This window comes from Pteropus vampyrus, unplaced genomic scaffold (assembly GCF_000151845.1).
Source record: "Pteropus vampyrus isolate Shadow unplaced genomic scaffold, Pvam_2.0 Scaffold130, whole genome shotgun sequence".
NCBI lineage: Eukaryota > Metazoa > Chordata > Mammalia > Chiroptera > Pteropodidae > Pteropus > Pteropus vampyrus.
In genome coordinates this window covers 4,443,990-4,461,964 of record NW_011888911.1, presented here as the reverse complement: position 1 = coordinate 4,461,964, position 17,975 = coordinate 4,443,990, and the positions used below count along the sequence as shown (strand labels likewise).

At 42.9% G+C, this 17,975-nt stretch overlaps 1 protein-coding gene across 3 annotated transcripts in view; it reads left to right on the top strand.

Moving 5' to 3' along the window:
* CDC45 (cell division cycle 45) overlaps positions 1-17,975 on the top strand; it is a 33,758-nt gene that overhangs the window by 2,780 nt on the left and 13,003 nt on the right. For 2 of the 3 annotated variants that reach the window (XM_023534672.1, XM_011367203.2), the window contains 7 exons: positions 62-199; positions 1,147-1,290; positions 11,137-11,192; positions 12,285-12,333; positions 13,693-13,754; positions 14,992-15,042; positions 16,461-16,580. In XM_023534672.1, the coding sequence (XP_023390440.1) occupies positions 62-199; positions 1,147-1,290; positions 11,137-11,192; positions 12,285-12,333; positions 13,693-13,754; positions 14,992-15,042; positions 16,461-16,580 (620 nt within the window). The remainder of the gene's footprint in view (positions 1-61; positions 200-1,146; positions 1,291-11,136; positions 11,193-12,284; positions 12,334-13,692; positions 13,755-14,991; positions 15,043-16,460; positions 16,581-17,975) is intronic. The other variant, XM_023534673.1, reaches the window with a different exon arrangement.

Genomic DNA, 17,975 nt, shown 5'->3' with positions numbered 1-17,975 from the left:
GTGTGCTGAAAGTAAAGGAGCCTCCTCGATGCACTTCACAAGATCTCTCTTCTTTTTTCAGTTCCATTATTTTATCCTCATAAACTGTGGAGCTAACATAGACCTGTTGGATATCCTTCAACCTGATGAAGATGCCATATTTTTTGTGTGTGACACTCATAGGCCAGTCAATGTCGTGAATGTGTACAATGATACCCAGGTAACTAGGCCTTTAGAGCCCATGCCTCCCCTGAGTTCTCCTGTAGATCTGTCTGTTCCTTTTTATGCCAGGGACAGCATTGCAACTGGTGTCCTTAACAAGACATGTATCCACCTCCCCTGTAGAAGTTGGAGCAGCCTGAGGACAAGAACCTGATCTTGTCCATCTTTGATGAGAAACATGGTATCTAACCCTTGGAGGTGCTTAGACTGCATTTGTGGAATTTGCTTTACCTGGGAGATATAGGGACCAGAACCCTGTACCAACTGTCCCCTCAGAGCTCAGGCCCAGCCCAGCCCCACTGAGCATCAAGGGACCTCAGAACCATCTACCCCATTCATCTGAGAGGTAGCGTGAAGACCAGCAAGACAACAGTGTGAGAAGCCACTGTTCACCTAAAATGGCTCTGTTGTTTGAACCCTTGAGCAGTGAGTATGGAGCCTGGTGCAGAGTAGCCAACCACCTAAGCTCTCTCTGAGATGATCTCCCACCCATGTTAACAAATGTCAGCCCCAAAATTATCATGTAAAATGCTTCTCCGAGAGAAATCAACCTGCCAAAAACTACTTTCAGAGACAGGAGTTTGACTCACTTCAGGGTTACACACCTTCATGTCCTCTGTTAGAGGCCAAGTTGTGGGGTGTTCATTTGGTTGGCTTGGTGTGTGGCATAAGAGGGAGATTTTTCCCAGTCTTAAGTAACTGCAGATAGCTTTCAAATTTTGTAATTTCTGCATACAGTGTGGTGCAAATCCCGTGCCTCACTGAATCAAAATGAAAATTTAAAAATGCTTGAGAAGTCTGATCTTCTCAAACAGGTAGCTATTTGTATGTACAGAAAACTTATGAGTCAACCAATTAGGGAATAAGATTCTTACGAAAAACATGTGATGGATAATTATCTGTCAAAGAGAGGAGAGACTTGATTATACTTTGTTTTAATTTTAGATTAAACTGCTCATTAAACAAGATGATGACCTTGAAGTTCCTGCTTATGATGACATATTTAGGGACGAAGAGGAAGATGAAGAGCATTCAGGAAATACAGGAGATGGCTCAGAGCCTTCTGAGAAGCGCACACGGTTAGAAGAGGTGAGTTTGGGCCTCTCACCGAAATCTTAAGGAACTTGTCACTCCCAGAGGTCAGGATTGGTCCAGAGCCTACCAGGCTCAGGGATAGCTGGGAGGTAGTAGTTATGGGTGCTGAGCCTGGCCTCTGCTATCTATCTCCTGGCTGTGTGGCCTCAGGCAGATTACTGAACTTCTCTGAGCCACAACATCCTTATCTGTACAGTAGAACCCTATCAGATGAAATGAAACTTATGAGGACTCAGCTCTATGCCCAGGTAGCAAACATTTATAAAAAGCAATATGGAGAAACACTAACTAGCATAAATCACTCCCTTTCCCACTCCCCTCTAGAGTTGCTCTCTATGCAGTCACCATGAAGGAGCAATGTGAGTCTGTGGTTCTTGGCCAAGCTCAGTCCCAGGCGGTCACTCCAGAGAAAGCATCTGTGTGCAAAGACATAAGTGGTTTGTGCCTTATGAGTCTTAGGTCTGAGCCATTTACCAGATATGTGGCCTGGCCAGTGCTGGTGGCTTCTGCAAGATGTAGAATTCCAGATGGGAGGCAGTTGTTCCTCCAACACAAGGGCCATGTTTTATTCTAGTGTTCAGTGTTGAAGCTGATGCCCTCTGGCTCCCGATCCTTCGTGTGCAGACTGGAATTTGCTTCTAGAATGTTTTAGGTGCTTCCTTTCATCCTTGGCCTGACATCTCCCAATACTGTGTTCTAGCGGGGCCCTTTTGAATCATATTTGGGACACTTCATCTGGGGGGCATATCTTGCAAAGCTAGGAATTGCTCTCCTTGCCTTCTTCCTCTTTGCCCACTTATTTTCTAGAGTTTCGGGTGGTCTGATGGTGACCTCTCAGAGCCACTCTGAGATTTTCTTTTCTCTTATCTGTTTGTTCTACTTTCTAGCAGACTTTTGGTCTTTATCTTCTAATCTTTGGTTTCTCTGAATGCTTTTTTTATAGCATTCTTTTCACTGTTGATGAACTGCTTTTCATAGGGTCCCAAATATCAGTATCTGATGAGATTTTACCTGGAAACATTTATATTCTGCAGATAAGGGTCTTGGAATTCTCTACTCTAATAAACAAGTCTTTTTTTCACTTACAATGTGCCAGGTGCTAATCAGGCTCTATAGTACCAGGGGGAGAACAAAATCTTACCTTCCTGAAACTTCCTTTTCAGTGGGAGAGACAGATAAGGAACATGTAAATGAGCATGATTAGGAGATGGTTTCAGGGTAAAATACATATTATGAGGAAAAATTCAGCAAGGTAAGGGGCTAGACAGGCAAGCTTTTGGTTTATGAAAAGGCTATGGACACTTGACCAGAGACCTGGGTTGGAAGAGAAGGAGCCAGGAAGACATTCAGAACAGAGCATCCGCAGGAGCAAGGAGTCTGAGGGAAGAGGATGGTTTCAAGGGGGCGCTGCCAGCAGCATGTGAGAAATGGGCGGGCGAGAACTAACCAGCAGGTTTGGCAACGAGGAGAAAAGCGGTGTTCTTGACAAGATGTCAGATCGTGTTAGAGCTTCTGTTTACATGCTTACCTTACCACATCTATTTAGGGTTTGCGAATGTTTCATATAATACTATATATATATATATGTAAATTTCCTGCTGACTTGAGAAATTTTCAAGCGTATACAATGGTTGAAAGGATAGTGCAATGAATACCCATATGCTTTCCATCTAGATTCAACAATTGTTCACATTTTGCCACATTTACTTTATATATGCTTTTTTGTGTGTGAGATCATTTGGGGATAGATTGCAGACACTGATATTCCCCCATAAATTCTTTCAAATGCGTCTGCTAAGAATAAGGACATTCTCCCCCACCAACACAATACCATTATCATATGTAGGAAATTAATAATGTCTTAATATCATCTAATATTCAGCTCATATTTAGATTTTTCAGTTATCCCCAAAATAAATTTTACAGCTATTTTGGTTTCTAAACCATCATCCAATCAAGGTTGGCACTTTTTTTTTCCATTTTGTTTTTTGAATAACACTGAGGCCACTCCAGTTTCCTACCACTTGTCCCTTCACGGAGTAATTTAACTTGCTCTTTCCCTGCAGTTTTTGTAATCTGTAAGTTAGGCCTAGAGATTTGACTTTAATAAGATTTAGCATTTCTGAGAATACATCGTAATTAAAATCTATGCATGATTTATAAATAAACGTACATGAATTAGGGGTATGTTCTCAGAAATGTTTTTATTAAGGGTGCACACCAAAAGGTTTGGAGACAGGCTATAAACTTTTTAAAAGAGTTTTACTATAAAGAGAGCAGAGAAGAAAACATGGGGTCAAGAAAAACTTTTGTCTGTCTTTTAAAGATTGGCCCCACAAAGATGAACATAACTGCACTTACTCTACAGGTGATGTTATATCCTGGCTTAGTCACTTGGGTTCAAAATTCGGATCTGCTAGTATTAGCTATATGATCTTAGGCAAGTGACTTAACCTCTCTGTGCTTCTGTAAAATGAGGATATAATTGTACTTGTCTGTTGCAGTTACTACTGGTGTTTTACAAATGACCCCAAAACTTATATCTTAAACAACTATTTTCTATGCATATGGATTCCCTGGATCAGGAATTTGGGCAGAGCCTTGCAGGGACTAGTTTCTCTGGGGCTGGAATACTGGGAAGGGTTGGGGGCTCTTGTGTCAGGAACCTAGGCATGTTGGATAGCCCCAAGCCAGTACTGCCAACACAAGTGCATGCAGGGGCCCCTCCATTGCATGTGGCTTCCTCAAAGCATGGTGCTCAGGCTCCCAGCAAAAATATTCCAGCCAACAAGGCAGCCACTGTTTGGCCCTCCTGACTTACCTCATAGTCCCACAGTGTCCCACAGTCACGAGGAAAGAGGATAGGACTCCACTGTGTACTGCAGGGAAAGTCAAAGAATTCTTAGGTCTTGGGGGTTTTGTTAATCAACCTTTTTGAGGTGTAATTTCCACACAGTAAAATTCACCAGATGTATAATTCAGTGAGATTTGACAAATATGTGAAGTCATGTGACTACCACCACATCATAATAGAGAACATTACCCCCCAAAATAGAGAGCATAGTAGTTCTGTCACCCCCATTGGAACCATGCCTTTTTTTTTTTTTAAACTTATGTTGAGGTCATTATAGATTAACATATAAAAAAGTAAGTCACTTATATACTTTGCTCAATTTCTGCCAGTGGTAACACTGCAAAATTATACAATATCACAACCAGATTATTGCCATTGACATAGTCAAAATACAGGACATTTCTATCACCAGGAGGATCCCTGCCATGGCCCTTTTATGGCCATGCCCACATCCTTTCTTTAGCCCCTCGCAACCACCAATCTCTTCTCCATTTCTATAATTTTGTCATTTCAAGAATGTTATGTAAGTAGAATAATATAGTATGTGACCTTTGAGAATTGGTTTTTTTTTCACTCAGCCTAATATCCTGGAGATTCATTTAGGTTTTGTGGGTGTATCATTCGTTGGTTCCCTGATATTATTGAGTAGAATTCCATGGTATGGATTGCCCAGTTTGTTTAGCTATTCACCCACTTAAGGGCATCTGGGCTGTTTTCAGTTTCTGGCTATTATGAATAAAGCTGCTGTAAACATTTGTGTACAGGGTTGTTTTTTGTTTCATTTTTTTTTTTTTTTTAACACAGATCTTCATTTCTCTGGGATGAATGCCCAAGAGCGCATTTGCTGGGTTATATGGTAGTTGCGTGTTTAGTTTTTTAAAAAACTGTCAAACGCTTCTCTAGTACCATTTTATATTCTGACCAACAATCTGAGTGATCCAGTTTCTCCACATTCTTTATAGCATTTGATGATGTCACTTTTTTTATTTTAGCTGCTCTGGTAGGTAGTAGCAATATCTCATTATGGTTTTAATTTTCATTTCTCTGATGGCTAATGGTGCGCTTATTTGCCATCTGTATATCCTCTTGGGTGAAATGCCTCTGTGCATTTTGCCCAATTTCTAATTGGCTTGTTTCTTTTTTTAATGTTAAGTTTTATGTATTCTAGATACTAGTCCTTTGTCAGATCTGTGGTTTACAAATATTTTCTCACTCTAGTTTTTTCATCCTCTTAATAGAGTCTTATGTAGAACAAATGTTTTTAACTTCAATGAAGTCAAATTTCCCAATTTTTTCTTTTATGGATTGTGCTTTTGGTGTCACGTCTAAAAAATGCCTAGCCTTAGATCCTCAAGACTTTCTTTTATGGATTATATTAAAAGTTTTATAGTTTTATGTTTTTCATTTGAGTCTGTTGTCCATTTTTAGTTAATTTTTGTTTAACGTGTGAGGTTTAGGTCAATGTTCATTTGCCTCCAGATGTCCAGTAGCTCCAAGATCACTCGTTGAAAGGCTATCCTTCCTCCGTTGAATTGCTTTTGCACCTTTGTCAAAAATCAGTATAGCATGTTTGCGTGGATCTATTTATGGATTCTTTATTCTATTGATCTGTGTATCTACCCCTCTGCCAATACCACAGAGTCTTAATTGTTTTAGCCATATAGTAAGCCTTCAGTTATTTTTTTCAAAATTGTGTTAGCTGGTCTATGTCCTTTGCCTTTCTATACAATTTTTAGCATAATCTTCTCTACGTCTACAAAATATCTTGCTGAGATTTTGATAGGAATTGCATGAACCTATGTACAATTTGGGGCAAATAACATCTTTATTATGTTGAGTCTTATAATCCATGAACAGAGTGTGTCTCTCCATTTATTTACCTCTTAGATTTTTTCATCAGCATTGTGCACTTTTCAGCATTCAAGTCCTGTATTTGTTTTGCCAGTCACCTAAGTATTTTATTTTTTGAAGCGATTATAAATGATACTGTATTTTAATTTTGTATTCAATGTATACATTGCTAGTATATAGATACACAATTGATTTATGTATGTTTTTCTTGTATCCTGTGACCTTGCCAAACTCAGTTATTAGTTCTCAGAGTTTTTCTGTAGATTCCTTGAGATTTGCTACATAGACAATTCTGTCATCTGCAAATGAGAGTTTTAATTCTTCCTTTCTGATTTCTATGCCTTTTATTTCCTGTTTTAGACACTGTACTGGCTAGAACTTACAAACTATGTTGAATAAGAGTGGTAAGAGTGGACATCTTTGCCTTGTTCCTGATCATAGAGGGAAAGCATTCACGATTAAGTATGTTAGGCTGTGGGGTTTTGTAGATTGCTCTTTACCAGGTTGAGGAAGTTCCCCTCTCTTTCTTTCCTGAGTTTTATTATGAATGGGTATTAAATTTTTTCTCATGCTTTTTCTGCATTAATTGATAGGACAATGTGGTTTTTCTTCTTTAGCCTATTAACATGGTACATAATATTGATTGATTTTTTTAAAATATTGAATCAGCCTTGCATCTCAGAAATAAACTTCATTTGGTCATGGTGTATAATTCTTTTTATAAATTGCTAAATTCTATTTTCTTCTATTTTGTTAAAGGTTTTTGCATTTATATTCATCAGGGATACTGGTCTATTTTTCTTTTCTGAATTATCTGCCTGGTTTTGCCATCAAGGTAATACCTGTGTTCCCTTCCACCGTAGTATTTCCTTTCTTCTGCTTGCTAAGGTTTATTTTGCTCTTCTACTTCTTGAGGTAGGAACACAGATTGTTGATTTGAGGCTTTTCCTCTTTCCTAATGGGTGTATTTAATACTATAAATTTCCCTCTAAGCCCTTCTTTAGCTGTGTCCCATGCATTGATATATTCATTTGCTCTTTTATTCCCTTTAATTTTTTTTTTCCCCCTTGACTTCCTCCTTGATCCATGGATTATTTCAAACTGTGCTGGTTAGTTTTCAAGTGTTTGGAGATTTTCCTGTTATCTTTTGATTATCGATTTCTAGTTTGACTCCATTGGTTAGAGAATACACTCTGTGTGATTTCAGTTCTTTTAAATTTGTTCATATTTGTTTTATGGACTGGATTATGATCTATCTTGATATATGTTCTGTGAGCGCTTGAAAAGAATGTGTTCTACTGTTATTGGGTAGAGTGTTAAATAAATGTCGATTTGTTACTGTTGGTTGATGGTATTGTTGAGTTCATCTATATCCTTACTATTTTCTTGTTTGGCCATTCTATCAATTCTGAAAATAGGGATGTTGATGTCTCAACTATAATTCTAAATTTGTCTTTTTCTCCTTTCAGTTCTACCAGTTTTTGCTTCACATATTTTATAGCTTCATTGTTTGGTGCACACACATTTACGATGGCTGTGTTCTCTTGGTGGATTGACCTTCTTATCATTATTTATGTCTTTGGTAATTTTCTTTGCTCTAAAGTCTGCTTTAGCTCATAATATTGCCACTCCTATTTTCCTTTTTTTTGTTTACATATACTTGACATATGTTAGTTTCAGATGTACAACATAACGATTTGATATTTGTATATATTGTAAAATGATCACCACAATGACTTTCAAATAAACAATACAGTATTATTAACTATAGTCACCATGTGCTGAACATCACATCCCCAAGACTTATTTATTTTATAACTGGAAGTTTGTACCTTTTGGCCACCTTCACTTACCCCTCGCCTCCAATTACCTATTTTGCTTACCCACCACCTCTGACAACCACCAATCTGTTCTCTGTATATTAGTTCGATTTTTTAAAAAATAAGATTCCACAATAAGTAAGATCATACAGTATTTGTCTTTCTCTGACTTATTTCACTTAGCATAATGCCTGCAAAGTTCATCCATGTTGTCACAAATAGCAAGATTTCCTTCTTTTAGACTGAATAATATTACATTGTATGTAGTACATACCACATTTTCTTTATCCATCCATCCGTGGATGGACATTTAGGTTGTTTCAATGTCTTGGCCATTAGAAATAATGCTGCAGTGAACATGGGAGTGCAGATATCTTTTCAAGCTAGTGTTTTCATGTCCTTCAGACAAATACCCAGAAGTGGAATTGCTGGATCAAATGCTAGTTCTAATTTTAATTTTTTGAGAAAACTCCCTACTGTTTTCCATAGTGGCTGCAGCAATTTATATTCTGTTTTTCTTTGATTAATGTTTGCAAACTATATCTTTTCTCATCCTTTTACTTTCAACCTTCCTATATCGTTATGTTTGTACTGAGTTTCTTTAAACAGCATAGAATTGGATCATATTTCTAATCATGTCTTTTAAGACAAGCTCTGTTTTTAATTGGCATATTTAGACCATTTATATTTATTTTAATTATTGATATGTTAGAACTTAAGTCTGACATTTTATTTTCTATTTCCTGTAATGATTTTCGTTTCTGGTTTCCTTTTCTCTTTAAAATTCTGTTCCAATTTACCTGTAGTATTTGTGAGTGTATCTGCTTATACAGTTTTTTTAATGGTTGCTTCAGGAAATATGTTGTATATTCATAACTCATCATAGTCTACTGGTATTGTCATTTTACCAGTTTGAGCTAAATGTAGAAACTCCACCTTCCTTTATGTCTCTTATTCTCCTCTATTTGCAATATAATTATCTTAAATATTTCCTCCACATAAATTTAGTCATAGTCATATGGTTTTTGCCTCAACTATCAAACATAATTATAGCTCAAGAGAATAAGGAAACTCTATTGTGTTTACCCAATATTTGCTTATTATATTCTTTCTTCCCTCTTGATGTTCCAAAGTTTATTTTTTGTCATTTTCTTCTTTTGTCATTTCTTTTTACAGAACATCCTTTAATCATTTTTTAAGAGGAAATCTGCTGATAATAAATTCTCTTAGTTTTTCTTTTTCTGAGAATTTCTTGATTTTTCCCTTCATTCCTGAAAGATATTTTCACTGGGTTTAGGATTCAGGGTTATAGTTATTTTTATTCAGTATTTTTAAAATGTTGTGCCACTTTCTCTGACCTCCATGGTTTCTATCAAATCTGCTGCCATTCAAATTGTTTTTCCCTGTAGATAAAATGTCATTTTTCTTCTGAGTTTTTGTTTGTTTGTTTTTTAGTTTTGTTTTTGGGGGGTTTTTGGCTTTATGTACAGAAGTTTTATTATGATGTGTGTTGGTATGGACTTCTTTGGGTTTATCCTGTTGGATTTCAGTTAGCTTCTTGAGTCTGCAGGTTTATGCCTCTTGCCAAATTTTCCGTCATTATTAATTTTTAGTCATTATGTCTTTAAGTACTTCTTCATCCTACTCTCTTTTTCCTCTCCACCCAGAATACCAGTGACATGAATGCTAGGTTTTTTGTTGTAGTCCCACATGTCCCTGAGGCTTTCCCCCATCTCATTTCTCTCTGTCGCTCAGACTGGGTAATTTCTATTATAGTGTCTGCTAGTTCAACTGCTGGTTCTTTCCTCTGTCCCTCTATTCTGCTCTTGAGCCTATTCACTCACTGAATTTATATTTCAGTTGTTGTGTTTTTCAATTGTAAATTTCTTTTTGATTCTTTATTCTCTTTCTGGCTGAGGTTTCCTATTTTTTCATTTGTTTCAAGTGTGTTTGTAATTGCTTGTTGAAGCATTTTTATGATGGCCACTTTAAAATCTTTGTTAGGTAATTCAGACATCTTTATCATCCTAGTATTGGCACCTATGGATTTTTTTTTGTATTCATTTTGGGATTTCCTGGTTCTTCATATGATAAATGATTTTTCAAATGAAACTCGGATGCTTTTGTATTACGTTATGAGACTTTGAGTTTTATTTAGACCTTCTGTTTTATCTACTTTCTCTGACACCACTCTGGCAAAGAAGGAGGTGGGTGGCATGGCTCCTTTGTAGCTAAGTGGAAGTAGAAGTTTAGGTTCCCCACTTGCCTTCCATTAACCCCTGAGGAGAGTGGCCCCATGTTACCCCTGGGCAAGGAAGGTCCAGGCTGCCTCCTTGGCCTCCTCTGACACTCCAGTGGAGGTATTGGGAAATGTTATAGGTAGCAAGTGGAGGAGGTGTTCCAGGTGAGAGGGAGGTGTTCGAAGGGTGAGTATCTAGGCTCCCCCTCAGCCTTTGCTGGGGTGAGTAGGGATGAGGCCACAGTGTTTTTGGTGGTGTTGGCTAGAGTAGAGTAGTTATTATCTAAAAGTTTTTTGTCTTTTGAAGCTGCTCCTTCCAGGTCCTTTGGCTTCTGGGGATTTTTTTGTCTGTATCTATTGGTGTTAGCAGATTGCCAGCTTCTTCAGCTCCAAATTTCGGATATATGAGCCAAGAATAAAACCCAGGAAACTTATTGCTGTGTCATTCCTCAGGTCCTGGGGTCCCTAGCTGGTTGGCCTTCCTCTCCACCTTTTGGAGTCTTATTTTGTTTGTTTTATATATAATGTCAGCATTTTTAGGTATGGTAAGTGGACATATAGAATAGGGAAAAATACATTTACCACATCTTTCTGGAAGCAGAAGTCTCAGGACCATGGATTTTTAAAACTGCCACACCATCTCACGCCTTTGTTGTGAGAACTAAGTGAGATTGTGCCTGTAAAATTAGAATAGTCTCTGACACATGGTAGGACATAAGAAACATTAGCTCTTATTAACCTGGTGAGAAGCCAGTATGAGGTAGCCATGGGCTTATTCCAGATCACATGGTGGTAGATGTGATGGAAAGCTGGGGCAGACAGAGTACAGCCTGAGCAGGCACTGGGGAAGCATTTGTTCCTGTCCACAGTGTCTTCAGTGCTGATGGGCCAGAAGGGTCCTCTGCCTCATCTCCTCCCTTCTGCAGGAGCAGACTGCTTGGGGCATGGGAATGACCCATGTTTTCCTTCAGGGGTCTGAGTCCAGTGGCTCCTGCCAAATCAGAATATTCTTGGGCTATGGGGATAAATTCCTGGCTCATTTGTTCAGTCTTTTGTTTTCTTTGTCACTGAATCAGGAGATAGTGGCGCAAACCATGAAGAGGAGAGAGCGAAGAGAGTGGGAGGCCCGGAGGTGAGTGTGCACTTTAGGCGGCACCCCATTCTCCCTGTGGACCAGTGGCTCAATGAGTGAGCACGTGGTCTCTGCACTGGAAAACTCCAGGTCTTTTTGTAGTGTTCCTGGTCATGTGAGTGACAGAACCCGGCCAAAAGATCTCCCAAATACATGCCATCTGTTAAGGGTGACAGTCCTTGATTCTTTATAGTTTTCCAGCTATAGATACTTTTATTTACAAATTCTTCCAAATGAGGTAGATGCCAACTATAAAGTTTTTCGTAGGAAAAAATTATGAAAAGGAAACTAAGTTATCCATAATATTTCTTTATATTTCAAATTTAAAAATTGGAGTACTCTAAAATAAAAATACTGGAAAGGTTATTTTAGCTTGAGGTGAACATGCAGCAATGCCCCTGAGTCGGGAATTCCTTGCCGCATCTAGTCCTTCAACATCCTGCTGCTGGCCCCTGCTGTTCCCAGGAAGGCGTGTGCTCGGCTGCCCCCTTGTGGTAGGCTAATGTAAAACCGTTTCAGGAACTGTTAAGGAAAGAAAAGCGAATCTAATCTAGTTTCACTAATGGGAAGAGATTCTGACTTTGTATTGATCTTAGTGGGTTATCTATACTTAAATATATTTAACATCATTATAATACACACCTAATGTTGCATTCTTCCACTTAATATAGCCCTTTTAGATCTAAACAGGCTTTATAACTACATAGTACTTAATCGGCCATGCCCCTTCTCTTTAAACTATAGGTTACTTCAGAATTTTGCCATGACAAACAAGGCTACAGTGAACAGTCTTGTGCACATAGCAAGTATGGTCTTGCTTGTTTCTTTGCATTATTGTCTTGGGATAATTTCTCAGAAGTGTGGTTATCTATCCTCCATTGCCACAAGCAGTTTGTGTCAGTATTACTCCCTTCCCAACCTTGTCCATATACACTCCAGAGAAAGAGTTGGTAAGTGAAAACAAAGACTACCATGACTCCATTTGCATTTCTTTGAGTGAGCTAAAACTGTCAAGTTTTAGCATTTTTCCAAATGTTTGGCTTTCCAAATGAACTGCTTCCTGTTGAAGACCTGCATTTTGTGTCATTACAGAAGAGACATCCTCTTTGACTATGAGCAATATGAATATTACGGGACCTCGGTAAGTACAGATAGGTGGAATTCACCACAAAGTTCAAACTCGGGGGTCAGTCTTCTGAAACATGAAGAGGAGTGAGCATAGGTTTTAGAGCCATGAAAGTCTGCTTTGAATCTGAGCCCACAGCTTCCCTCTGTGTGACCTTGGCCAAGTGGTGCAGCCTTTCTGAGCCTTAAACTCCTCTATAAAAGGAAGAGAACAATCTTCATTTCAGAAGCAGTAGTTAGGTGACCCCTCACACCCAATATATGCCCAAAGAACAGCAAAAATTATTTTTGTTCATCAAAAATACAGAACAATTCTGCTCAGAAAATTCTGAGCAGTGGGCAGAAGAAGAAGCTAAAACTATAGACATAGAGGCCCGTTAGTGTGTTTGTTACTAACAAAATTTTGTATAGAAAACCTGTGTTGTCTTTGGTAATGTTGTTTAGAGCTCAGGGCCTAAAGGAGCCCTGGAAAATAAGTTTCCAGTAAAACATACCGTATTTGATCCTGGGGCCTTGAACTCCGAGCACCATATTTCCAGTGTCTCTTTTATGTCAAGGTTCTCTTGTCCTTTGAAAGATCACCCTTTTGCCCTCTCTGCTCTGCCCTGGTCAATGGAAAATTCTGAGCAGTGGGCAGGTTGTGCCACTGCTCTGGCCTCCATGGTTTCATATGCTCTCAGAAGGTATAGGCCAGGCAGCAGATACCTGCTCCCTCCAGATACGGGATGGTTGCCTTAGAACTCCTCTCCCTAGAAGAAAGCTAAAGAGACTTTAGCATCTTCCGGTCAGAAACTGATCCTCCTTCGTCATCTCCTACCAAAACCCAGACTCTGCTCACAGGGAGCTAGATCCTTCTGTCCCTCAGCAGTCTTGTTAGAAAGACCTTCCTCACCAGAGGTCCTGAGGTCCCCTCCCTTTTTGCATCCAAGTAACTGGCACCAAGGCCCTGCCTCACTAGCCTTCCCAGAAATGTGTGCAAGGCCTCCAGGAAGAACATGAAGATGCAGGGTCATGCAGATGATGGGATCCCTCTCCTCCCAACTTCATTGCCTCCTTTGGGTATCACCAGTGTACTCAATGAGATCTGGAAAGGCCCCAGGACAGCATTGTATCCAGTTGCCCTCCCTTGCAGCATGATGAAGTGCATGTATAGTGATGATTTGAGTTAGTAGAGGAGACAGTTCAAGTCATTTGAGTTACTCTGTCGTCCTCCCTCAATTTAGTCTGTAATTTACCCACACACCCTGGCCAGACTCTCAATCTACATAGGTTCAGCTAGGCCCTGGGCAGCTCAAGTCTGTGTCGCCCAGCCCTAGTGTATGCCAATTGCATGAGCATAGCTGCCTCTGGCCTCAGGCTTCTCCTTTTCTTGCAGTCGGCCATGGTGATATTTGACCTGGCATGGATGATGTCCAAGGACCTAAATGACATGCTGTGGTATGTAATCCCCAGTCAAGGTCAGTGTCACACATGGCTTCTTTCTCCTAGCATCTCTGTCCTCGTGCATTGAGGACAAGGTCTGAAGGAAAACATCATCATGCACACTTACCTTGTCCCCACTGGGATCATTGGATGTGGCCCCTTCCTGGGAATGTACATGGCCCTGGTTTTCTTGCTAACTGTGAGGCTCTCGAGACAGCAACTCCTAGGTGTGAGGGAGCATGGTGAGTGCAAGAGTTGGAGGATTAGGCCCGTGTACAGCTCCTCCCCACCCTACCACCCCTGCTGCCCCAGAAATTCAGGTAACGGAAAAAGCATGAGATTTGAACAAGACAGCCCATGCTAGGCATCTTCGCATCCCTGGCCCATGGTGAAATCAGATGCAGGAAAAAGTCATCCTGCCTGCCTCTAAGTTTGCTTCAATCAGGCGTTCTCTGCATACTGGTGGAAAAGTCGAAAGGGGGTGGGATCAGTCAAAGATGAGACCCTGGGTGGTATTTTCTGAAGTGGTCCCTCTGAAGTGGGAGCATGCTACACTGGGAGATGCAGTGCTTCCTGCCCCTAGGGCCTCCTTGGCCTCACTCTGCACCCAGTATCCCATGCTATTCTTGGCTGTGGGCCTAAAGGGACATCTTGAAAGATGCTGCCTGGGACCTGCAGAGGGCACACACCTAGAGTCCTGGTCCCTTCTGCCATGGGCCGGCCATGACCCCAGGAAAGTTAGGCTAGCCTGGATCTCTATTATCTTATCCATAAAAGATGAGCTTGGAGACAGAACCTTGAATGGTATTAAGGGGCCTAAACACTGTTAACTCTACGTCCTACCAATTTACACTGGATGAACGTGACAAGAGTCTGCTATTCTGCAAGCGTATCGCAGAGAGCAGGGTGATGTGAGGGGCTCAGAGAGGCAGAATGAGGCACCAGGGGCTCCCAGCGCCTAAGCACAGGTGTCTGCTGCAGTCCTGCACCACAGGACAAGAGCAGAGAGTGGTGGGCCAGCCAAGATTCAGAGAGCAGCCCCCTGCCGTTCTTGTCCTAGATCTTCCTCCTTGTGTAACAAAAGCTCCTGCAGGGATGATATTGTACCAGGAGCCCTGAGTCATCCCCGTCACCTCTCCACCCCAAATAGAGGGACTGCCTGTCCAAGAGTCTAGCCACAATGACAAGACACTCCTGTGAGTGCCACCTACCCACCCATTCACTGCACTGTTGCCCTCTCCTCTCCTTCCAGGTGGGCCATCGTTGGACTAACAGACCAGTGGGTGCAAGACAAGATCACCCAGTAAGGACGTGCTCCCTCAGGCTGTCTGAGGTTGGCCTGTGCTGCAACAACGTGCACGGCCCAGCTGCAGCCAGAGTTTGCAGTAGGGAGATAGGTGGCAGTGTCACTGTAGAATCCCGAGGAGGACTGGCATTGGGCCTGGGTCCTTGTCACTGAGGAAGGGCTTAGTGTCAGAAACTGGCAGAATAGCGCATGGCCTTGTGTGGACATTTTGTCCACCCTCAAGGAGCCCAGCAGGTGGAGCCAGTGATGAGAGAAGGGAGTGCATGCAGTCTCCGTGCTCTAGGTACCGTTTATTGCCTGTGCTGTGGGTAGGGCCGAGTTCAGAGGTATGTCCTATACACAGCAAACATGGGAACAAGAGGAAGTGGTGACGGCCCCCAGAGTCTGCCAGGGAAGGTGGGTTTTATCTCCAAGGTAAGGGGGAGGCTGGAGAGGGTTGCATTGAGGATTGGCATGGAGCAAATCCTTTTGTGCCCCTCGGTGGGCAGGCTTTGGTATTTGCCATTGGAGTCAGATGAGCCTAAGGGCTGCCCATTCACTGCACCATCGCCAGGGAAGGACAGGGTACCAGTACCCTCTCTCATCCTCACTCTGATGGCCCCTTGGAAGGACTCCAAGGGAATTGACAGAGTCCTGGGCCCCAAGGTACTAACCCTTTCCCAGGGGACCTGAGCCTATTACCTGGCACTGCCTTGTGCAGTTTTCAAAGGTCCCCATTCCCACCATTTCCTGCCTTCCCCACCTGACTGTCCAAGTCCTCCAGTATGAGCCAGGGAGCAGGAGGATCCTAAGTCACATAGGCCTAGGGTACTTCCTGTATCTGTCTCCATGGCCCAACCTGCCACCCTGCTGGGCCTCTTTCCCCTTAACTGTTAAGGGTAGCATGGGATGTATGCAGCACCAGACACCATCCCTAGCCTGTAGCCTCCCCTCAGGTGAGGCCCTACTACCTGTCACCGTCCTGCTCAGTAGTCACCTATAGGTGGACCTGGACTGGGGTCTGCCCTTTCCCGCTATGCGAGGGAGTACTTACTGTGCCAGGTCCACACACTCTGCTGTGGATCGCTGTCATCTACCAGGTCTGTCCACTTGACCTTGGCTGGCAGGTGGGGCCATGGCCTCCCACAGAGCCTGCTCTCAGAAGGCCTCAACAAGGTAATAGCAGGGCAGCTGACACCCAGAACAGAGTACAGGGGAAGGCAAGTGAGGTCAGTGCCCAGCCCTTCCCCTCCCTGTCCCCCACCCCCATCCTTGGTTTCTACACGGAGGTGGCCGAGCTTCCTTAGTCTTGGAAGGAACAGTCTGCATGGTGGACCAACTCCTGAGCCTGTGAGGGAAGCCCTGCGGGAAGCCGTGGCAGGCTTCATGTGAGGAGAAGAGGTAGCTCACCCAGGCCAACAGTGCTTCATTCACAGGATGAAGTATGTGACCGACGTCGGCATCCTGCAGCGCCACGTGTCCCGGCACAACCACCGGGATGAGGACGAGGAGAATGCCCTCTCTGTGGACTGCATGCGCATCTCCTTCGAGTATGAGTATCCTTGCATTTCAGGCCCTCTGATACTTTGCTCAGTGGCAAGCTATTTGTCACCTCTGCAGGTCCCAGCCCACATCCTCTGTGGGTGGTATGCTTGCCAGCTGCAATGTCCCTAGTACAGGCAGCAGACAGGACAAGAGACTTTAGGAAGAGGGGCCCAATGTCTCCTGGTCAGGACAAAGCACTGGATACTGGAGAGCGGACGCTGACCCACCTCATCTGTGTGGCTTTGGCTCCTAGATACCTCAGCTATTTTTAGAAGCACATCTATTTAGAGCTCATTTTAGGCCTGGCGCTAGGTGCATGCAGGTGAGGGCATGTGGGACTGCCTGTGTGATGCAGGCAGTTTAGTGACATTTGCAGACTCCTTTCAAGTCATGATAGTGAGCCAGCATGTGATTATGGAGTGTGGCATTTCATAAGAAGAATGTGGGGTGTTGATGTAGTAACCATGGGGCCAGTGCTTAGGAAAGGCCTTGGAAAGGCCACTCCTCTAGCTGACATTCATCTGTGCTCTGTAGGAGGGAGAGCAGTCTAGGCAGAGGCTATGGCCATGCCAAGGCCCTGAGGTAAGTTCAAGGAAGGGGCTGGAGAAATGGGCAGGGCTCAGGAGTTAAGCCACAGCAGTGTGTCCTGTGAGCCCAGAGTGGTGACCTGGTTCAGTTTTTGGTGTTTAAAAGATCTCTCTTTAGGTGCTGATTGGAGGCAAGGAGACAGCAAAGTAGCTTGGGCCATACCATGGCAATGAATGTGAGGCTTGGCTAAGATTGCTGCTTAGGCGCTGACTAGAGCAATGGCAGGAACAGTGCCACCCTGTTCCTGTGCTGGGGTGGCTGGAGATAAGTAAACATGAGTTTGGACAGGTCGTGTGAGAGGTTTCCGTGACAAATCTTGGAAGAGGTGCTGGGTGCGGGGCAGCTAAATTCCTGGGAGAGGAGCCACAGTGTGTAGGAGCCAGGTCCTGACATGTGACATCCAGGAACCAGGGCTTGCTTGGGGTGTGTACAAAGACTACGGTGGCCCTGAAGCTTAGCTTTCCAAAGGGCCAGTGATAAGACAGCCTGCCTTGTGCCCAGAGGCCAGCCTGGGGGGTGGGTTTGTTGGCAGGGCCAGCCCAGCATCCTGCCTGAGACCCTCCAGTGTGGGAGCAGAGGCCTGTGCAGATCAGAATGTCCTTGCACACAGCCTCACTCTTGGCCCCATGAGCAGTGAGGGGTGTATTCAAGAAAAAGGGTGAGTTGAGGATGGGGGCTTCGCTGAGGGTGTACTGGCAGACGGGTGGGAGGGAGGGCAGTCAGGTGGAGGACGCAGGGAGCGGTTGGGATTACAGCCTGGGCTGGTGATACCCTTTCAGGCCTCCCAAGTCCCGTGTGGCCGCAAGGGCTCTCTACGA